Consider the following 24,495-nt stretch of genomic DNA (forward strand, 5'->3'; position numbering starts at 1 on the left):
GTGTTCTTCCCCAACTTCCTTTGGAAAGAACCCCCCACGACTCAGAAATCTGAGTCTTCCGGTAAGGGAAAAATCCCCCTCCCTTCCCTCTCTCCGAGAACAAAGCCAAAAACCTCCAGAGGTTCCCACCCTTACTTTTGAAAAATCCGGTTTCCTGATTGGTCCTCTGGTCAGGTGTTTGGTTCCCTTTGTAAACCCTTTACAGTAAAAGAAAATTAACCCTTACCTTACCTATCTACTTGTGACAGGCCGAACCTGATATCACAAGACCATGGTCGCCTCTGTCATCCCGACTTGCAATCCCTCCACCTTACAGCGTGGATGCTGCATGGCTAACTCGTTCAGAGTTACTCTGCTGACAATTGGTGCAGAAAGTTCTGTTAGGCAGTAGGAAACCTCCAATTGGGCTACGTACCTGGCCAAATGGAAGCGATTCTCCTGTTGGTGCATGCAGCGCGCCATGCTTCTGTTACAGGAGTCAATTCCTTTCATCCTAGACTACCTCCTATCCCTGAAACAGCAGGGCCTGGCAACATCATCTATCAGGGATCACCAGGCAGCCATATTTCTTTCCATCCGGGAGAACGTGCTTCCTCTGTCTTCTCCAACTCGATCGTTAGATTTCTGAAAGGTTTAGATGGTCTCTACCCACAAACATGACAACCGGTCCCAGCATGGGACCTAAACCTGGTCCTTTCTATACTCACAGCGCCCCCGTTTGAACCGATGGCCACCTGTTCGCTCCTTTATCTATTTTGGAATACAGCCTTCCTTGTAGCCATCACTTCAGCAAGACGTGTATCTGAAATCAGAGCCCTCATGTCTGAACCACCATATACAGTTTTCCACAAAGACAAGGTGCAGCTTCGCCCCCACCCTGCCTTCCTTCCCAAGGTGGTATCTACCTTTCATGTGAACCAGGACATTTTCCTCCCAGTCTTTTACCCAAAGCCCCATGCCACACAGCAGAAGCAGCACGTACACTCTCTTGACATTCATAGGGCTCTCGCCTTTTATATCGAGTACATGAAGCTGTTTAGGAAAACAACCCAGCTTTTCGTTGCAGTGGCCGAATGGATGAAAGACCTACCGGTCTTCTCACAGCGCATCTCCTCATGGATCTAACTGTGTATCCACGCTTGTTACAACTTGGTCCGTGTCCCGACCCCGCATCTCACAGCTCACTCCACAAGGGCCCAAGCCTCGTCGGCTTCTTTCCTGGCTCACATTCCGATTCAAGAGATCTATAGAGCTGAGGTTTGGTCATCTGTACATACCTTTACTGCTCACTATGCTTTAGTTCAGCAAGCTAGAGATGATGCCGCATTTGGTTCGGCAATTCCGCACTCAGCGATATCTCACTCCGACCTCACTGCCTAGGTAAGGCTTGGGAGTCACCTAATTGGAATCGATATGAGCAAGCACTCGAAGAAGAAAAGATGGTTACTCACCTTTGTAACTGTTGTTCTTCGAGATGTGTTGTTCACATCCATTCCAAACCTGCCCTCCTTCCCCACTGTTGGAGTAGCCGGCAAGAAGGAACTGAGGGGCTGCTGGGTCGGCTGGGGTATATATCCAGCGCCATGAAGGTGCCACTCCAGGGGGCTCCACAGCCGACCCACCGGGTGTTGCTAGGGTAAAAATTCTCCGATGATCATGCACGTGGCACGCACACCTAATTGGAATGGATATGAGCAACACATCTCAAAGAACAACAGTTACAAAGGTGAGTAACCGTCTTTTACCTGTACTATACGCGTTTATCTGCCGGGTAGTCCCAGACATCTAATAATAAAGTTGCAGCCTGATTAAATCCATATCAAGTGTCTCCTGTCCTCTTTTTGGTATAGCCGGACAAACTGTTCCTGGCATTAGGATGCCCAATTATCTAATGCGGCATTATCAATCTTTTATCCGCATCATAACAGAAAAGGTTTTTTCATGGATTTTCTACCTTTCCAACTACTTATGGTCATAGAACATCCATGTGCCAACTACAGCATTTGCTTATATGGAAAAATAATATTAGGAAATTATTTTAAGTCTAACTGTACTTCTAAGCGCTATGTTTGTGCATTATTTTCAATGAAGATGTCTGCAGAAATGTACGTTGTTCTGAAGAAGTTAATTATAACTGTCAATGGCAAATATAGGCAATTTGTGCATTATTTTTGTGGCACCCACAAAAATGCCTTTAAAAATTCTTGTCAGTGACATGTAGTTAAAAATATGCATATAGTATTGGAACAGTGTTCTCCAAGAGACTATAACTCCTTTAATACGTCACTTTAATATAGCAATATATAGTAAAAGATATAACTTGTACAAAAGGCAAATTAAAGTATTGATGTATAAACTGTCATATTTCCAAACTTTGAACTCAGTGTAAAATAAGGATAACAGTAGGGAGGAACATCTGATTGCAGTCTTCCCAGTAATACAGGCCTTCTTATCTTGTTCCTTCTTCGTATCCTCCTCTCTCTCCTGTATCTCCTTTGCTGTCATCTTCATTCCAGTTTTCAGAGATCTACATGCAGTCTTCAGGATTCCTTAATCATTTGCTTGCTATCTCCTAGTGTTCCTAGTGCTAATGTCTTCTCTTTTGTTCTTGTTAATCATGTTTGTATTTGATCTGAGTCTGTTCTCTGAATCATTTTGGAATTGTTTCAGGATCAAAATGGTACTTAAAAACTTCACTTTTTTAACATACAAAACATATCATTTCCCCCTAAATCATTTTTATTTGTATCTTCTGTTACTCTGTTATCAACTCAGTTTAACTAATAATTTGCTCACTATTTTTTGTATTTTATAGCAACAAAGAATCTGTAAAATAATAGTCTGGTGTATCTGTAATTGTGTAAGAATACATTGACCTTGCCAAATTTTCATATAGGTCCCTTGAGCAATGTTTGTATTCTGCTTCCCTGGAAGTCCTTCTTTGGCTGTGCCCAGCTTCTCAGCAGTATAATTTTTCTCATGCTTAATAAGTGTTTGGACTAAGGCAATGGGAAAATTGAGTTGATTTATGCAAGAGTTCTTGCATAGTAAGTTTTTTTTATTCACAGTTAAAATCAGTATGAAATCTGATGTATTACAGCACAAATGAATATGATCTTATATATTATGGATTTAAGCAAAATGTCATTTAAAATAATTGACAGATATCATATATTGTAAGCAGTTTGCAAACATCAGATTTTTAGAGGGCAGAACTAGCTTGAAAACAATTATGATGCACATAATTGTGATGCCTTTTGTCTCTAAAATAACTAGTGACATTCTTCTCTGTGCTTGTCCTATATGGGCTAATTGTATTTTTTGATCCTTTAAAAACGTAAAGAATTAATTCTGTCACCAAGTGGACCCATTTTTTTTCAGACTGATGGTTGATTGATAAGATTTCCAACTGTCAAAATGCCAAGGAGGAGTCCTGAAGTCCCTACACGTTTATATCCTCTTACGTATGAAATTTTGACCTGGTCTCTATTTTCCATCTGCTTCCTATCTAAGGAAGAATACTGAAGAAGATAGTGAAGGGAAAGGACTTTGCTATTCATCTGAATTATGCCTAACTCACTCATCATGAAGTCCTGGCCATGTCAATAGCTTCCCTGTTTTGGCTTACTCTCCAAAAAGATCTTTTAGGTCAGGAGTCTGCACTCCCCTGTGTCTTGCAGCATTGCTGCTGCATGGGTTTTCCTGAAAAGACAAGGTGATTACTACTCTTTTCAATTTCCATTTAAAAAAATCTACATCACATGTTTGTTACAGTATGAGGAGAAGTCTTCAACTCTTTTGCAAAGAAAGAAAGAAAAGTGAAATCATTGTGCTGCCCAATTGTGGACAGTTCTTGTGGTTTCAGACTGAAGTGCTCCATCATTAGACATAAGTTAGGGTCTGTGGGATCTCACCCTACATATTGAGGGTTGTTTGTTTGTTTGTTTGTTTTAGAGTAGCTAACAGCACTTCAGAATGAGGTTCTGTCTGTCTCACTGGGAGATGAACCTGGGCCTGAATACAGTTCTCTGCGCTTGTTAGAAAAGATGTTTTGATGCAAAAGATGGCCATTTGATCAGCTAGGAGAGTGAGGAGAATTACAGCACTCTTATTAGGCATGTCGCTTTAGTTAATTTACCTCTAATACAAACTGTTCCTTAAAACTATTCCACATTTTAAATCTAAGATCCTTTCAAATTTTCACTTTAGTTAGGAAATCTCCTTACCCTCTTTGCATCCTGCAGTTAGTAAGGAGAATGGAAAAGGCTTCACACTTTTAGCATTAAGAAGACATTGTATATTTGCCGTACCTGTACCTTAGTATTCAGGAGGTCCAATTATCTCATTTTTGTATTGTATTGAGAGGATAAGAAAAGTGGACAGTGTCCATTCTTTTGGCTTAGCATAAGAAGACTTGAAAAACAAAATTAAGAAAAAGTAACCTTTTCTCCTCTGGCATATATAGTAACTTTAAAACTCAAAACATTCATATTATGCCAGTTTCTGAAAACACACATTTCCATAACTGTGAAGTGAATGGGTGTGCTTGTGAGAAAACTTAAACTTGTGCTTGCATGGTTAGGGCCAAAGAGAATTGTCAATACTTCAAGATGCCTTGCATACCAAATAATTTTTAAATACTACGTGATATAGTAAAAAGTAAAATATTTAAAATCTTCTTAAATATTGTTGAAAAACTTTGCAGCCTATACTATTCTATTTAAAATTAAATGTGATATGTTATATATTTTCTGTATTTCATTTTTCTGTGAAAACAGACTGGTTAACTCATCCTCCTTATTTGACACAAAGTTAATTCTCTAGTCATTACATCAAAATCATTTCAAAAGTTAGTTGTGGTGATGCACACAGAGAACTGTGGCATTCAGTGTTACCCATCAGAACTTAATGAATCCTTAAAAGATCAAATTTTCTTTCAGACATTCTTAATATTAAAGAACGAGGAAAAAGAAATACATAAAGAAGTAGTTTTTTCAAAGAGCTGAAGTGCTAGCGTCACTTGATGAGGATGGGAATTGTGCCCATAAAATACACTAAAATACACTCTAATGAATTGTTGGCATAATTCAGACTACTTAAATATACAACTTGTGTCTGCAGTCAGGTAGTTAGAGGTGGAGATATTCTTATTTTCACCCATAGTTTAATTGCGGTTGCAAATTGTGTCCACTGAAAAGGAGGGGTACCCACTTGAAAATATTGTCCAAAATTATGTTACATAAGTGGAAAATTTTCTAGGCAGAGGGGTTAATAATCAAAAAAATTCCTTTTGAACGTGTGATAAGGTGGAAGTACATTACAGATGTATAGAAATATTTACGTAAAATTAATTTACGTGATTGGTACACTTAGTAAAGGGAATTTTAGATCCTGTTTGAGCATTGTACTTGAATATTCATTTTTTATGCACAGAATGGAGTCAACAAAGATATAGGGCAAGTATTTTGTGCTCACATTAGCATGTAAATCAAAACACCCCTGTTTATGAATAAGGATACAATTTGGTCACAGAGGTCATAGATTCTATGACTTTAATGAACCTCCATGACTTCTTCGGCTTCAGGCCCCGCTACAGCGACTGTGGCAGGGGCTGGAGTTGTCAGCCCCCACCCTTCCCTGTGGGGCTCAGGCTTTGGTCCCCCTAGGCAGTCAGCTGCCCTTCCCGTTTCCTACTCCCGGTTATTTTTAGTAAAAGTCACAGACAGGTCGTGGGCTTCCGTGATTTTTTATTTATTGCCCAGGATCTGTCTGTGACTTTTCCTAAAAATAACCATGACAGATTCTTAACCCGATTTATGAACATACAAGTACTCTATCAGTTGTACACTCTTTTGTTATGTGACAGGCAAAAGTTTTAATTAATAGAATTAATAGAATTAAAGGTATATTTAGGGTATTGCGGCTAAGGTCTTAAGGTCTTACGAATAAGCCCCTTAACATTTAAGTGATCCTGACCATATATTTTTTTTAAATAAATGTTTGTCCTTTAGCCTTGTATTGAAAAATCACAGCTGTAAATTATAACTTTGCTTAAGCTGGTCATCTGCACATTTAAGGATATATCCTGTATTAAAACACATGCACACAAGAGGATTGCAGTTCAGTGGAATTTTGCAGACAACAGCAAACTGAGAGAACACATCATTACTGCAAAATATCATAGAATTTACTCATATTTGCAGCAGAATAAGTTTGCCATTAGGACAAAAATCAAGTCCTGATCATGCCAAAGAATTCCAGGGGGCCTGAAGAAAAACTACTTCAACCTCCTTGTTGACACCTGAAAAGGTATGTTGGTGACTAATAAAAGATAAAAAGGTTCATGCTGGTGAGAATGGGAAATCAGAAAGACTGTGTAGAAGGAAATAATCTGGACTGACTGCTGGAAACGAGTTAAAGTTACTGCCTCATGAGTGTAGTGCAAAAGGAAGAAATAGAAATCTGCAGTTCAAAAATTTATTACAGGGAGTAAGATCTGTGTGTAGCAAAGATAGTATATGTACATTTTGTAATGTGAACAGTGTCACAGGAATCAGTTGCTTTCAAATTGTCCCTTACTTGTTTTTAAGATTTGCAGCTATGCTGAATAAATATGCTTTTGCAAAATAGGACCTGCTTTATTCTTTATAGACAGCTGTTTGTTTACTGATGAAACTTAATGAGTAATGAATCTGCCTCTCAGGCCAACATAAAGTAGTTCCACAGCCTCCAGCAGTGTTTAGAAAGAGAGACCACAGCAACTATTTGCCTTAGGTATCAGCAAAGGCTGCTCCTTCAGCAACTGCTAGATTTATTTTTAACTGCTTGACTCAGTGTTTGTCAGATGATTCTGATGATCAAGCTGCATGCTGAAACATAAAAGTACAGAGGAAGCCAGGATAACTAAAAGGGAAAGGAGAGTGGTTGTCTGGGAAAGGGGGTGAGATTTGGGAGTTTTGCTTCAGAAGCTCTGTTTCCCTGTCTGGAAGAGAGTTAAGGGCTTCAAGCAGATTGAGTGTATTTGTAGATCAGACTGGGAAGTAAAGAGTAATGGCTGCTTTCAGCTGCTTAAAGACATAATTGCTCAATTATTGTGAAAAGGAACTGGGGAGTAGAGTATCCAGAACAGTGTACTGCTGGGTAGCAAATTGGTCTTTTTCCTATGTTGGATGTTGCCATTCAAAGGAGTCTCATCATGATCGATAGCTCCAAGAAGCAACAGCAGAGCTTTCCAGAGATTTTACCTACTGAAGATATTGAGACATTGAAAGAAAAGGAATGTCTTGAGGTGAACAGCCAGAAAAGTCTCAAGGAAGGTCAGTTATTTGCTGGGGATGGGGAATGCAGACATGCTACAGTAGATTCAGTCTGTAAGTTTCTGCTCTAAAATTCTCTACATAATTTTTTTTTCATGCATGCATGCAAATACTCTGTTCCCTTTTCAGATCTTTTAAAGGGCCAGGTTCATTATTATTTATTTTATTCAGTAGCTCTTAATTAAATGCTAATTGCTGAACGGTAATTAAGTTCTAAAGGAAATTTTGTAGTAATTGATCATTTCACAGTGATACCCAAATGCATTTGTTCAGTTCATGGCACATGTTATAATGTACCCTGAAAGGATTTCACAAATTGCTTTTAACTGAAGAAAATAGAACTAAGGATTTTTAAACAACGATGTGCATCTTCCTTATTTTTAGCAAGGGATGCTGTTGCTTTCTCCTTCTGCCTATTTACACAGTTGCTTTTTTTCCTGTTTTATAATGGTTTAAATTTGTTTTTCAGCTACATAATGGGAATCTAAGCCTGCATTGTTTCTTAACTGGTTCTGTACACTGTGCAGTTAATTGGCAAAGCAACATTAACATGAATTAGCTTGTAACAGTCCAGCAATCTACTGAGGCGTATAGTATTATTATTCAGTACTGACAACTATTATAATTGCCACCTCGTATGTATCTTGAGTAATTTTCTTAGTATTATTCATTGGGCTGTAGCAGAAATTTTGCCAGGAGACTGCTGGTGCCCAGTTCCCTGATGCACTTGGAGATAACTAGATCATACAGAACGAGGAGGAAGAGGCTGATAGAGCCCCACTGCTTAGAGCACAGCTCCTCAATTTCAGGTGCTGTCATCCTCGACATAACTTGTAGTCCTTTGCAGTTGAGACTCCAACAACATTTACCTTACTCAGGCAGCCAGAAAACCCTCTCTTTTTTAGTAGATAAATTTTCTTCTCCCTCATATGCCTTCTTTCATTGGCCTTCCTCATACCACTGGGCTCTCTGGATGATCTGTAGTTGAGCTACAGTGCTTTCCTTGGTTCCTGTGAAATAGAACTGACATTTTGTCCCTTCAGGAAACTATGCCTTCTGAATTGAAATAATTTAAGCATAAGGATCTAAAATATATTGGTAAATTTTAAGAAGGGAAAATTGCATTGAGGTTATTGCTAGACCAGATCAGAACATGCTTTCCAGTTTTTCCTAAACAAAAATATTGAGACTTTTCAACCAGCTCTAGATATGACCAAGGAGAAAACACATTTTATATTATTTGTTGCTTTTAAAGACAGACTACTTTTCATTGACATGTGGAAAAACACCAAGATAGAAAAAAGTGTTCAGTGTCTGTGTGGGTAAGTATTTGTAGCTGAAAGCATAATAATTCTGCCCCTTCTACTGTAGGGGACAGCCAATATCAATGCAGTAATAAAAAAGCTTACACTGAATTTTTTTGGCATAATGTGTATCATCACAATTACAGGTTTCTTGCAACTCCGAACTCAGTTAAAGTAATCAAAGCTCAATAGAAAACCTGCAGTGAGGAAATAAGGACTAAGGAGAAAAGGCAGAAGAACTTGAAGGATAGAGAAAAAATACATATTGTAACAGAAAAGATGGGAAAGAAAAGTGAGCTATAACATGAGGAAATAAAGGGGACGAAGAGAATGAGAGAAAGCAGTGAAAGAACAAATAAACAGGAGTGGGATGGGTTAATAAATAACCATGTAATTAACATTCTTTGTTATATATTTTAAAACCGACTACACCAGAATTGCACATAATATGTAGAATAATGTACTCCAGCTGTACATTTACAAGGTTGTAATTCCATTAGAGTGGTGACAAACCACAAGTATTGAATCCTGCAATAGCCTAAACTTATGTATGTCTTTGGGATTACATTATTTAATATTAATGTGGTTGAAAATTGAAGTTCCCCCAACCTCTTTCTCTTTCTTTTTCTGAATTTTTTCAGCATCCTTGTGTATTTGCCTTCCTTCCCCCTACAAATTTTTGCCACTTGACAGCTTGAGTTTTAAAAAGAGTTGCGCTCTAAAAGGTACATAAGTATAGTAAAGAAAAAAATAGCTTATTAAATTTATTTCATACTTTGACATTAATTACTGAACAATGAAGGAAATTTCTGTTTTATTAATCTGGTTTAGGATGCCATATATACTACATTCCAAATCTGCCTTGATGTTCTAGTGACACAAACAAAAAGGTTCAGCTTTGTTCTTGTAATTTATGTCATCAGAACATTTTAAGGGCTATACTAATATATACAGTTCAGATATATAGTTCTATATTATTTTTATGTAAATGACACTGTAAATCATTTATTTGAACTATATTTGGTAGAGCAGGATTTTCTAAAATAAGATTATTTGAAACTTTAATGATTAGTCTCCTATTAAAATAAATATTTGGCTACTTCCACCATCCCTTACCTTGAAATCCTTTTGGATGGGGGATTTTACAGATGGTATTCACTAATGGTGAGATCAATGATGATTCTCACAGGAAAACTCAAGAATGAAGAAAGTAGACTTCTGCTGGCAATCCAGTATTGATTAGGTGTTTTATTGTAATTCTAGATGATAACCTTTTGAAGGTCCTAATGTGTTTTGCTTAAGCATGCTGAATTTAAAATCCCTGCACAGTAAAGTTAATTTCTCACTAATCAAGAATATTGTAAACATCTCCCTTTTTGATTAATTATCCTTAATAAGAGAAAAAATGTTTCTGTTGCTGAGTGTTAAAAATTACAATGAAAATGAAACCCACACTAATTTAAAAATGCTATTGTATAAAATAAAGGGCATTAGGAGTTTAGATGATGACATTCTTTTCTTTGCTTACAATAATAAACACCTTACAAGGTACATTTCATAACTTCCTGTTGCAGACCAGAGGGAGGAAATCCTAACTACCCTACTTTCCTGTAAACAACCTCAGGCAGCACTACTTTGCTTTCCATCTATTTTCAGTGAAAAGAATTCAAGATCTAAATTCTACATGTAGATTTGGCTAGAAATTTTCACTGTAATAACAAACAGGAAATCTTTTTAAACTGTTAGTGTAATTTTATGGTAATATCTAATCATGTAATTGTATTTCAGTGTCAGAAGTGCTAGAAACTTAAGTCCCATTATAAGTCAATGGGAGTTAAGTTCCTAAATATCTTAAGTGCTTTTGCAAATTTGATCCTAGATTCTTCTATTGTAGAATAGCATATTTATATTACAGTAGTACCTAACAAGGCTCAGCTGAGATCAGGGACCCAATATGCATATTCAGAAATAAGAGACAGTTCTTTCCCTGAAGAATTTACAGTCTAAATAGACACGAGAGAAAAGGTAGAAGAAAAGGAAAATAGTATTATTCACATTTAAAGAACAGAGAGTTCAGAGTCCCTGTCCTGCAAAGATTTATGAACGTGCTCAACTCTATGCACTGTGCGTAATCCCATTTAAGACATTGAGACTACTCACAGGACCTGATTCGGGAAACTGTTCTTCAGCAATCACTTTAGTATGTAATTAACTTCAAGCACATGGTTAAGTCCCATTGCTTTTAAAGGTAAGCACATGCTTAAGTACTTTGCTAAATCAAGATTCCCGTGCATAAAGTTAATCATGTTTACATGAGCTTTCGTGGGTTTAAAGCCACAGCGTGTCAAGGAGTAAATCTGTGGTACATTTGGAAGTTGAATCCAGGTTTGATGAGTTCCAGTCCAGTACCTTAACCACAAGACCATCCTTCCTCTCTGGACCTTAAGGCTATATGAGGACGTGTGAATGCGTTTTTAAAAAAGAAAGAAAGTCTCAGCAACTGTTTAACAAATGGTTAGAAAAATACCCATAATTTTTGTCTATATGACTGTACAGAATTTCACAAAATCTTTGGGGTTTTTTAAACATTAATTTCTCCTCTCCCTCCACACAAAGAAGATGAAGATTATTTTCTCATTATGCAAATTTGGAAAAAAATTGTGGGAAGTGTAGATTTTATATCTAGAACAGTCTTTGCAGCAGGGATTCTAACAACTTAAATTTGAAGATAAATTTATGTCCTGACTTGTTTCCAAGCAATAAATGTTCCATAGCAATAATATATGACTCAGATTGTCCTGTTCCTCAGTTATTGATGAATGACATGATAGATCTTCTGGGTTATATTGTCTAATAGTTTTATTTTTTGTCAGAAAAATTGCCTTTAAATAATTTTCCTTTCAGTGTACCTTTTCATTTTCTACCTGCATGCAATGGAGTGCTTCCTCTGGAGACACTTACACGGTGATGTTGGCTGACATACAAAAGCCTACAATCTCTGTGGTACAGTTTCCAGTTTATGGGTTCCTGCAGGGTTTTTCAGAATTTCTTTCAAGAATTCTGAAAAGTTTCTATGGAACTACTGTATCATGCATAGAGATTCTGTAAGCTCTGCAAAGCACTCCACAGTGTAAATTCCAACTGTTTGCACTTATTCACTACACTTCTCAGCTGATGAAACTAAAAGGAACAAAGGACACGCTCCTCAGAATGTGAATGCATAAAAGGCTCTAGACATTTGCAAGTGGTTTTGAAGTATGTTCTGTTATTTACCAGAAAAGGAACTGTGTGTAAAGTGGATAAGCAACGTATATATTAATTTAATAATATAATAATAAAGAACTCTATACAGAACTCTGATTTTAATAATTTAAATTACCTTAACATACATAAAAGTCTCAGATTTTGAACCTATTGTGAATGTATTCTTGTGCTGAGCTGAACTTTCTTTGTCACAAACTGTCAGCAGACTAAGATGGCAACTTTCTACTTCATAGTGGATTAGTTATTTTTATTATATTAAATATCATTTCAGATATTATTTATTTACTTCTTGTAATAGACAGGAAGTGAGAACAAAAACCTTTATTATGTTTCAGTATTGCCTGTGAAATTCTATGCAGTTAACCTCTAGGCATTTCCCCCAGATCACAGGCAGCTTAACACTTCTGTTATAATGGATTCACTCTTTCTGCAATGGAAACCAAAAGAATACGGTATTATCGTCAATTTGTGAATGCTATGGAAACCAAAAGAACACAATGTGATCATCAAATTTGTGACTTTGGAAACATACAGGATGAGTAATACAGAGTGAGGAAACAACATATTCCATAATCCTTCACAAGCCTCAAGAGTGAATAATAAATAGCAGAAAGAATAGCTACTCTCCAAAACATCCTCATTGTTACATTTTGAATTTTCAGTTTAATATATCCAGCAATTAAACATTCTCTGAAAATTTCTAACATTTCTAATATTTAATTCCAAAGTATTTTATAACTATATAAATATGGTACCACACTACTGAAATGCACATTCCTTGGAGATGGAGGGTCGCAATTACGTATGATACAGCATTTTGGCATAATTCCCTTCTCTTTAGAAAAGCGTCATGGAATCGTTAAAGTCCATGCAGAGCAAACAGGACCTTGTTTTTTTATGTAGTATTGAAAATATACTCATTATGATTAACTACCTGTTGGTTCGTTTTTGTAGCTAGGAAAGATAAAGGACTGATTTGACCTTCCTTGGATTTGAAACTCTGGTGTCAGTATTCTAGGCATTCCAAACTTTATGTTTACAGTACAGTATTTAGCTTTATCACTCACTTAGCTCTTGATACCTTATTTTATGCTGCTTTATTGTGACTTTACTCTCTGATTGTGTCTTATATTTCAAAGTCACGATGTCAAGTAACTACAGTTACAGGTATATTGTTACTTTAAAAAAGTATCTAAATCCTGTTCTATAGAAGTGATACATCTATCAAGAGAATCTTTTGTGTCCATTTTTACTGTGGCTCTATATTTCATGCTCAGTCCTAAAGAGACTTTGGCTCACCAAGAGCAGGACAAGTTGCTTTAAACTAATTGCGCTCTCTCTCTCTCTCTCTCACACACACACACTCTCACACACACACACGAAAAACAAAACAAAAACTTTTTTGTGGAACAGCAATTAGTTTAAAGGACTCTGTCCCGTTTTCAGCCCTGTCTGTTTCCATGGCAGCCAGAGCAGCAGCCAGCAGTAGAGTTGTCAGAACTCTTGTTAATTTCCAAGGCAGAATGCTGGAAATGCCATTTTCCCAGCATCATCTATGTTCTTATCTAAACAACTAATATCTGCAGTGTTTTAACTTTGGGAGAAATAATTAGATAAGAGTACAGAGAGCATTTAAAACATATATTTTTCTAGTTACATTATTTTATTTTTGCCTTCTCCACAGGTATAATCATTTGAGAGGTTTATACATTATTTTACTAGTCCCTCCCTAGAGATTTACAGTTTTTGTAACAAATCCCCTAAACAGCCTGAACTTTCAACAACCATTTGGATGCCTCCTTTCATAACACCTACTTAAAAAAAACCAAACTGTGCATGTTCTATCTAAAATTCATAGGTTTTGGAATTAGTGTTAGGATTACTATGCACAATGTGAGCTCTGGTTTTGTTCAAGACAAGGAGCAGTGATGAAAGCCTGTCAATCAGTATAGATAGCATTGTTTCTACAGGACAGCTATCAATTTATTTTTGGCCTCTTTACATTCCAGTTCTTTTGATTACATATGACTACTTGGAGACACCTTTTCCATAGCATGCAAATTACCAATTCATCCCATGAATACCACAGCAGCTGAATATCACTTATTTTGACTTTGATAATGGTGTATTTACTTAAGATGCTTTAATAATACCATACCTTTTATTTTCATCAGTTCTACCTTTCATGCAATTATCATTACTCCAGAAATAAGACAAATGAATTTGTCACTCTTCAGTAGACCATACATAAAATGCAATGTGACGTATTGATGATTGTAAATTTGCTTCTTTATATATGCCTGCCTCCATGTACTCAAACAGCAAGGCATTCAATGACATGCTGCAGGGCCTTTTTCTTTTGTCGCTGTTCATTTTTAACCTTTTGCCCCCCTTTGAATCTTACAGTGTGTGAACTCTTAACAATATTCACTGTTGGGAGGTGGAGTGCAATTAAACTACTTTTATGTAATCCACAACTAGACTGAAATGTATCTCAGAACAGTAAGGTACATTCTGTTACATATGTGGTTGCCAGAGAACCCTTTCCTCCCTACACACCATCTTCTTTATTCCTTTGTCTGTAGATGTAGAGATTTCCTGATATGCTAACACTAAATGAATTAATAGTGGGAACTCTAACCTCTGTGGAATAGATTCTCGCCTGATGAAAAGCTGCACGAAACCACTGAAGTCAATAGACAGACCTATACTGATTTTTAAACCAGTTGATCTGGCATTCTGGTTGTAAGGAATTAACATATTTTTTCAATTAAGTACCAAAGAAACCACTCAGTAATAATAGGATAAAGGTAAACAAAATTGATTATGTTAGAAAGTAATCATTTTAAGTTATTAATATATTGACTCCCATTGTGTAAAATTTATAAGGAGCCTTTACTAAGAATCTGAAAGCCAAATGTTAATGTTGCGATCAAATGCTGATTTTAAAAAAATTACACAATCTAGAGCTAATCAGTGATTTGGCTGACAGTTCACAGCTTCTGTTCAAAGGCAGTTGTGAGACTTTATTCTCTCGATTAGCAGCATTATGGAGGAGATATGTCAGATCCTATAAGTTACAAAACAGTTATGTCTGTCTTCAGTAGCCTAGTTTGTGCATTGGTGCTAACATAAGCCTTATTTCTCCAAACAGTTAAATATATGCTTAACTTTAAGCATACTAGTAGTCTGATTGAAGTGAATGGAAATTATAACATGCTTAAAATTATGTACACTCTTCAAGACTTTGTCGGTTGGAATAATTTAACAAAGTTTGTAGTGGATTCACCATCACTGATAATTTTGAAATCAAGATTGGATGTTTCCCTAAAAGATATATTCTAAAAGTTATTATGGAAAAGTCCTATAGCCTCTGTTGTACAGATGATCAGACTAGATGATCACAATGGTCCTTCTGGCCTTGGAATCTATGAATCTAAGGTTCTGGCCCAGGGCCTTTGAGACAGAGTGATTCTTGGCTCTCTCTTCAGTGGTATGAGTGATATTATGTGGATAATTATGCTTGATTCAGGAAGTGGTCATCATTATTGTTTGTCACTTCAACACCATAGCCAAGATCCAGTATTGTCACTTCTTCTTCAAGTGCTGTCCCTGTGGGTGCTCCACTCCAGGTGACGGTGCGTCCCGGCACTTTTGATCGGAGATCTTCAGTAGCAGTGCCTAGCCGGGACTTGCGCGCCCAGCTGCTGTCTTGCGATCTCGTTAGAGTCTGCTTGAGCGCGCGCGTTCTGTGCCCCTCTCAGTTCCTTCTCAACCGTCCTTGATGAAGGAAACAATTGCAAAGAATATAGAAATAGTAACATCCCAGTTGTTTCCCTTCCCTTAGAATAGTTACTTAGTTTTAAAACAAAACAAAACAAAAAACCCTTTTTTCCTCAAGCTTGTCTCCTATGGAGACACTCTTCCCCCAGCATTCCTAGTTCAGTAATGCCAGGGGCTTCAGGATTTAAGAAATGCTGGAGTTCGATGGACACTCACATTTGTGTGAAGTGCCTCAGCGAGACACACGTCCCTGCCAAGTGTGTCCATTGCACGAGTCTCTAAACCAGTGCTCATCGTGACAGGGACCTGCAGCTGAAAATGCTTCTCATGCAGAAATCCCTGCAGCTGCCTGTGAAGATGGGCAATGTCAAACCCTCTCCCTCACGCTCCCTAGCCAGGTCCGAACCTCTTCTCAGGGGAAGAGGCAAGAAGCCCAACTGTCTCCAAGCAGAGACTTTCACAAAGGTAAAGGGTCTCCTGCGAGATCCTTCCTCTCAGTACTGACAGCGCCGAAGGCAGGTGCCTCCAACTGTCCCAGCACCTCAGCCACTGCTCCCGTGGAGCGCAGAGGCAGGGACCCAACTTCCCGTGCCAGGAAGGTCTCCTTGGAGCCAGTACCTTCGGCACCGAAAATAGACCTGGTACCAACAGCGTACTCTGCTTCAGTGCCGAAAATAACGTTGGCACCAAGCCTGCCTTCCACTCAGCAGCAGCAGACCTCCCGCAGGGCACCTACAAGAGACCCGTGGCACCAGGAAAAGCCAAACAAAAGTCTGTGCATGTCTCTGAGCACACATCACGCGCAGTAGAGTCAAAGCCTAGGGAACAGCAACAACAGTTCCTAAGTCAGGATGACCTTTCAGTGGCACCTGAGCCTAACTCTCCACTCCTGGACACATAGTGCTCACTTTTTGACCAGCAGCTCTCCGCACCTGACCTGGCTGTCTTTACTGACAGCGAGCCTGATATGCAGCAGCAGGTGGAGTGCTCCCCACCTGCCCCTCCTCCTCCACCGGAACCTTTTGCACCTCAGGTCACAGCTCACAACCACCAGCCTCAGTTTCCCTACTTCGCCCCTCTGGGGCGGCACCTAACTTTTCTTATCTGATGCCTTGGCCTCATTGGTACCCTTGGCCAGCTCCTACTGCCACTCACCTTCATGCTTCTTCCACCAGACCACAAGCTCCTTCTGAGCTCTATCTCCAGCTCCGTCTACTTCTGGAGCACCTGAGCTCCCCTCTGAAGTGGTGGGCTATGGACCATACCCTGATTCATCGACTCCTAACTCTCCATCAGCTCCAGATGGAACTCTCATGCCACCACCTCCACAGAATATGGATGACTTCAAACAGTTTCAGGAACTTTTCAAGAGGGTGGCCCTCAGCCAAGACATTCCTTTAGAGGAGGTCCAGGAGGCACAACACAAACGCCTCAAAATCCTCCAACCCTCTGCGCCCTCAAATATCGCGCTTCCCATAAATGAAGCACTCCTAGAATCAGCTGATACTCTCTGGTAGACCCCAGCCTTTATCTTATCAACCTGCAAAAAGGTTGAACGTAAATATTATGTTCCTGCTAAGGACATAGACTTCTTATTCTCCCATCCACAACCAAGTTCTCTTGTAGTGGATGCAGCAATTCACAGGACGAAACAGCTGCACTGCTGGCCCACCCCACAAGACCAGGTCCTCAAACGCCTTGACATCTTGGGCCACAAGGTTTATACCTCCTCCACTCTGCAGTTCAGAATTGCAAACTATTCTGCCCTACTTGCAAGCTACGACTTCAATAACTACAATAAACTCCTTGATTTTTACCTCCCATGTTCCAGAGGACAGGAGAGCAGACTTTAAGTCAGTCTTTGTTGAGGGCCAATTGGTCTGCAGAATGCCCCTACAAGCATCTCTGGACATGGCAGATACAGCTGCCCATACTTCTGCAACCGCAGTGGTTATGCGCAGATCTTCCTGGCTCTCTGCATCCAGTATCTTCAAAGACCCGCAGACCAAAGTGGAGCACCTCCCCTTTGATAAAGACAAACTCTTTTCCAAGAAAAACGACAAAATCCTTCACACCATGAAAGACTCTAGAGCGACCCTGTGCACTCTGGGCATCTAGCCATCCCTTCCCATGAGACAACGGTATCAACCTTACCAGAGGCCACGCACACAACAGTATCACTGGCCTCAGAACAGACCATACAATATACCCAGGAATTGCCCTAGACCTCCAAGGCACAGACAAAACCAAGCGCAAACAGATATCTCCCACCCATTGGGACAGAAACAATTTTGAAGCATTGGTTGAGGGTCTGCATGACCACCTCTTGACTCCACCGCCTACTTGGCCGCCACCTCCAGGTTTTCCACCATGCCTGGCAGCAGATTACCAGGACCATTGGGGCTGGAAATAGCTCAGTCTGGTTACTCTATCCCTTTTATATCATACCCTCCTATCCTACCCCATCCCTCTTCAGGGACCTCTCTCATGAGCACCTACTTCGTGTAGAAATGGCTCATCTTCTACCGATAGGTGCAGTGGAATCTGTGCCGACACAGCATCGAGGAAAAGGTTCTACTCTCACTCCTTTCTGACCCAGAAAATGACCGGGGGATGCAGCCTATACTAGACCTAAACCGACTGAACAAATTCGTAAGGATACAGAAATTCAAGATGGTCACACTGGGCACAATAATACCTGCACTGGGACAAGGGGACTAGTTCACAGGCCTCGACTTACAGGATGCCTATTTTCATATATCCATTCATCCACCGCACAGACGCTTCCTACGGTTCACAATCGGTCATGACAATTTCCAGTACAGGGTTCTCCCTTTTGGACTCTCCACAGCACCAGGAGTATTCTCCAAGACCCTAGCTGTAATCATGGCCCACCTCCGCAGACACAGGATTATACTTTTCCCCTACCTAGACAATTGCCTCTTGAAGGGCAACTCTTATGACAGGACGCTTCAAGCTACCCATTTCGCCATCTCCCTCTTCCACAGCAAATAAATGTCCAAAAATCCACCCTGACATGTACCCAGCAGATTGAATTCATTGGAGCTCACCTGGACTCAATTCAAACCAGAACCTCACTCCCACACAACAGATTCATCGCTATCATACACCTCATACGTATACTCTCTGTTCGTCCCAGGATACAGGCAAGAATTTGCCTACAGCTCCTTGGCCACATGGCAGCCACCGCCTTCGTGGTCAAGTGCACCAGGCTGCACATGAGATGTCTTCAGGGCTGGCTTAACTCAAACTACAAACCCAGCAGGCACAGCCTCTGAATGCTGCTAACTACTCCAGCGAACGTACTAGCTTCCCTGCAGTGGTGAACAAGACCAGAGAAGCTTTGCATGGGCAATCCCTTCCAACAACAATCCCCCATGGTCATTCTCACCACTTCCCTGATTGGTTGGGGAGCACATCTGGGGGGGACACACGGCACAAGGCCATTGGTCCGCGCCAGAGACGCGGCTAGACATAAATCTCCTAGAGCGCAGAGCAGTGAGACAAGCCTGCCTTCACTTTCTTCCCCTCATAAAGAACAAATCTATCTGGGTCCTAACGGACAATATAGTATGTATGTTTTACATCAACAGATGGGGAGCACAATCGCACGCTCTATGCATGGAGACTATCCTATTGTGGAATTGGTGCATACAACACCACATACAAATTACTGCGTCATACCTACCTGGTGTCACAACACTACTACTGACACACTCAGCAGACACTTCTCCAAAGAACACGAATGGGAATTGCACCCCGCAATACTACAACAGCTCTTCTCCCAACGGTAGATCTCTTTGCCACAATCCAGAATCGCAAATATCGCCTATTTTGCTCCAGAGCAGGATTCAGGACTGCATCCCTAGGATGTTGTTCCTCATCTCGTGGAACAACTGGCTCACGTACACCTTTCCACCGATCCCTGTTACACAGCGTCCTGTGCAAGATCAGAGATGACAAAGCCCAGGTTATACTCATTACCCTGGCTTGGTCAAGACAGACATAGTATCCTTGCCTGCTCCACATGTCCGCTCGTTTTCCACGGACTCTCGCCAACAGACCAGATTTGCTTTCTTAGGACAGCGGACAAATTCTTCACCCTCAGCTCTAGAAACTCCACCTGATAGCATGGTTTCTTCATGGTTCCAGACCCATGGATTAGCCTGTTCTGAGCAAGTCCGATATGTCCTCCTGCATAGTAGAAAAGAGTCCATTCATAAAACTTCTCCCTGTGGTGCTCAAATAAACACTTATCACCCCATATTGTGACCTTCCCTAACATCCTAGACTACCTGCTAAAACTAAAACTCTCACCTCCATCAGAGTACACCTCGCGGCCCTTACCACCTTCCATCATTCGTTAATGGCTATTTACTCTTTTACCACCCCACCATAAAACGCTTTCTCACGGGCCTACAAAATCTCTACTCTGAGATTTAGCCATTGGCAACTGCATGAAATCTCAGTCTCATTCTTCGTGGCCGTCTGAAACCTCCATTCGAGCCCTTAGCTACCTCATCTCTTCTTCATATGTCCATGAAGGTAGCTTTCTTGGTTGCTGTAACATTGGAAAAGAGAGTAGGGGAAATAAGCACCCTGATGGACTACCCCCTACATAACCTTATCTAAAGACAGTTACCCTGTGACTACACCCTAAATTTCTCCCTAAGGTGGTGTCCACCTTCCACCTTAACCAACATAGTTATCCACATTCTATCCCAAACCTCATGAGACTCTACATGAGGCAACTCTGCATATCCTCGACATCAGGAGAGCAATTAGCTTCTATTTAGACAGGACTAAACCATTTTGTAAGTCCTTGTGACTATTTGTCTCCATTAACGAGAGATCAAAGGATGCAACCATTTCTAAACAGTGCCTTTCCAAGTGGATCTGTGACTGCATCAGTTCCTGATACTGCATTCAGAATGCTCAATGGCCCGAAGGCATCAGAACTCATTCGACTCGAGCTGTGTCAACATCTGGGACCTTCCTACCCATTCCTGATATCAGTAATGCAGCCACGTGGTCATCCGAACACACGTTTACCAAACATTATACTATCACGCAGGATACCACGGCAGACACCATAGTAGGCCATACAGTACTGTCTACAGTACTCACTACCACAACTCCAAAGTCCCACCAGCCATAGTGAGTACTGCTTCACATTCACCTGGAGTGGAGCACCCACAGGGACAGCACTCTCTAAGAAGAAGAGAAAGGTACTCACCTTGCAGTAACTGAGGTTCTTTGAGGTGTGTCTCCCCCCGCCCTCATCCCCTATACTTTGGAGTACTGTTCTGACCTCTCCACGGAAGAGAAGGAACTGAGGGGGGCGCGGGACGTGTGCGCTCAGGCAGACGCTAATGAGACCGTGAGACAGGAGCTGAGCACGTGCGTCCCAGGCAGGCACTGCTACCAAAGATCTCTGATCAACAGCGACAGGATGCACCATCACCCGGAGTGGAGCACCCATAGAGGGACATATCTCGAAGAACCTCAGTTACTTCAAGGTGAGCAACTTTCTCTTATCTGTCTGTACTTCAGCCTCTAATTTAGTGGAATTAATTATTTTATTTTATTTTATTTTATTTATTAATTTAATTTAATGAGTATGTCCATACAGTGGAAGTCTTGGTTTATGCACTTGTTTTTGTCTCTCTTTTTTTAACTGAAGACATCCTGCATCATGTATGGTGGTGTAATCCATGCAAAGTAGTATAGCAACAGTGTAGGAGTCAGTTACAAAGTCCCTAAGATGATCCTACAGAATTCACTGAGTTCAGTATCAATTTTGTGTCCGTGGCTCAAGCTTGACCACAGGGGCACAGTGCTCCGCAGTTGACCCTGCCTCCCCCTCAAGTACACCAGATGTTTATAGTGCTCAAGCATTGTACTATCCCACAATATCTAGAGTTTTTGCCTAGCCTGATGGTATTTCGGTGAAAGGCGTACACTTGTTTCTTGGTCAGGAACTATGTACGATGATAATTCCTGAGTACACTTAGGAATCCCGCTAAATTGTGCTCAGTGTCCTTAAATCTTTTTGATTGTATGGCAATGCAAAGATCACTTGAATAAATGAATCTTCACATGTCAGGGGAATTCTGGTTGATCATTTGTGTAAATGTTAAACAGCAAGGATAATAGCATTGATTCTTGGGACAATCTATTGCGCTGAGTGTGTCATTGACTTTTTTGACCGCCCATCTCAACAAAGAAATCTTGATTTTTGAGCTGCAAGGAGATGACCTGGAGCATCTTGCTATTTCTCAAAATTCTTGCCAGTTTAAATAGAAGTACACCGCTACCTCAATATAACGCTACCCCATATAACACGAATTTAGATATAATGCGGTAAAGCAGTGCTCCGGGGGGGGCAGGGCTGCACACTCTGTTGGATCAAAGCAAGTTCTATATAACACGATTTCACCTATAACGCGATAAGATTTTTGGCTCCCAAGGACAGCGTTATATCGAGGTAGAGGTGTACACAATTGTTCACAGTGTGATAAGCAGCTGACAGATCAAAAAACACAGGCCCTGTAATTTTAAATGTTTCAGTTATCTCTGATCTATTGAGTTAGGTTTGTAACTTGGCTACAGCATGAACATCCTGGGCAGAAACAGGCGTGGTCATCAGTCAATTGTCCTTCCACTCTTGGCACTATTCTGCCCATTGTCACCTGTCCATATAGCTTGTAGTTTGAGTAGAGTAAGGATATTCGGTGGTAACTCTTCACAGATCATCATCAAACGTGTATAGTTTACTGAGGATCTTTGCTCCAGCCAGAGTGACTACGCTTGATAGCATTATACCAGGCATTGTAGAGTGAAGTTCCCAGATCTGGCTTATTCCGATGAATCCAAGCCTAAGGGCCACCCCGATGCTAGGTAGGGCCATGGTAAGCATGCCGTTGCACATCGATAAAGAGAGCATGAGCAGCTGGCATGTTTTTGTCCATCCTGCTGACATGCCTGTAAAGCATGCAACTCTACTTTTGAATATAGTGAGCAATTGGAGGAAGGCCAAATTTCTGCAAGATTATGGCATTTCGCACAAAATCTAACCACTTTATGCTAGAATTTGGCACTGACAGTGCATGTGGAATGCCTCTAGCCACTCCAAGTCTCCCCATTAGAAGGTCTAGTTTTCTGACCCATCTAGAAATACAGGAAGTACACAGATTAGGGAGATTCTGAATTTTGTCTCGGAGCAGAGATGCTTTTTCATCCGTAAGTGACATGTGAAGTTCATGCAGTAGGAAGAATGAGCTGCCTGTTGGAGAACATCCAGTTTGCTGTGACCGTTTGATCTCTGCTTGCATCCTAGGTAGATGAACTCATAAAAATGCACGTCACAGTGTTCGACCCCACCTGTACGAGGGGTTCTGGTGCTTCACAGTAGATGACCTTGGTCTTCTGCCATGAGATATTCAACTCCATAGTGCATGTGACATCTTGGAAACTTTGAAGGGCAGGGCTGAAATTCTTTGGCTTCTCCATAAGCAAAGCAGCCTTGTCATCATAGTTTTGTTTGGTGAACAGTTCTTGACCAGCCTTGATTCTGGTATATAGAGTGGCAAGTCTTAATATCCAGTTGATATTTTGACAGAATAATGCCAGGGCAAGAATGTATCCCTGCTGCACACTTGAGGTTGTGTGGAAACACTGCTCTCTTGCACCAGTACCAGACTGAAGGTCATGCACCAGATTTAGCAGAACATTTGGGACACCAACTCGTTTCAGTACAAGCAAAAGTGCTGACCTGCCAGCCAAATCAAAAGCCACTTTGCTGTTGATATATGCCACATATTTTTTTTTTAAAAAGAAGGAAACATTGTCAAAACCACCTAGTTGTGTAGATCTGGCCTGTGTACACAAGTGTTCTTATTTTTCCCTCATCCTCCTGGCCTTGCTCCCTCTGTCTGTTGCAACTTGTTCTATTAAACTGTACATTCTTTAGGACAGGGAGCAGCTTTTATTGTTTGTTTGTGTATCACCTAGCACAGTCGGCCTTATCCTAATTGGGGCCTTTAGGCACTACTAGAATAAAATATTGATAAATATGCAGCATGGCCACCCACTCGGTATGGTAGAGTTGTGTGTTGGGAATTATATGGCAAAGAAATGTGATCATGAAATGATTAACTGAGCATTCTAATTGTTAAAAAAAATAAAGGGGCGGTGGAGAACATTTAGTTCCTGTTAATAATTTATCATGCAGAAAACAAAATCACTGTTAGAGGATGGATTTTTTTCATGTTTTTGACTGGCATATTTTCCATGATCACTTTGCTCTACATGGAAAATATGTTGATTTTTATTTTTTAGGGCACAGGTTCTGCACTGAAACCCCGGAAACAGCTTAGCCTGTACTGTTTTTCTGACAGGTATAAAGTATCACTAATTCTGACAATTAGTGAAAATTCTGTTAACCTTATATATAGGTTACACTTTTGGCAGCATCCATTCTTATGGTGCTGGTTGTTCCAATGATCTCATGTCATCAAACATGCCTGTTGTCTGCTCAATCCAGGTGCTATTAGTGCTGAGTACTGCTATAATATGGATTGTTCCTGCCCCTTTGTGTTATCTGTGCTGGAAGACAGGATTCAAAACTGCAGCTTGACACTGAGGCTTTGGCGCAGCAACAATTTTCAGAGACAGCTGAGCAATTCAATCTCTTTTCAGTCAAACTATTTTTTAAAATATATTTTAAGAAATACTTATGCCTTAAGATCTTTAAAGAGGTTATTTGGTTTTGCTTTTATTGGCAGACATCAGTGTTAGTTCTTTCT

General features: G+C 40.2%; 1 protein-coding gene across 8 annotated transcripts in view; it reads left to right on the plus strand.

Annotated features, from left to right (window-relative positions):
• Window positions 1–24,495, plus strand: part of MRTFB (myocardin related transcription factor B) — a 200,763-nt gene that overhangs the window by 109,129 nt on the left and 67,139 nt on the right. For 2 of the 8 annotated variants that reach the window (XM_032779667.2, XM_032779670.2), the window contains exon 1: window positions 6,956–7,316. The exons of 5 other annotated variants lie outside the window; for them this stretch is intronic. In XM_032779667.2, coding sequence (XP_032635558.1) covers window positions 7,163–7,316 — 154 coding nt within the window. In that variant the 5' untranslated portion in view covers window positions 6,956–7,162. Of the gene's footprint in view, window positions 1–6,954; window positions 7,317–24,495 lie in introns of those variants that run through there. One more of the 8 variants, XM_032779671.2, reaches the window with a different exon arrangement.

Source organism: Chelonoidis abingdonii, chromosome 9 (assembly GCF_003597395.2).
Source record: "Chelonoidis abingdonii isolate Lonesome George chromosome 9, CheloAbing_2.0, whole genome shotgun sequence".
Classification (NCBI taxonomy): domain Eukaryota; kingdom Metazoa; phylum Chordata; order Testudines; family Testudinidae; genus Chelonoidis; species Chelonoidis abingdonii.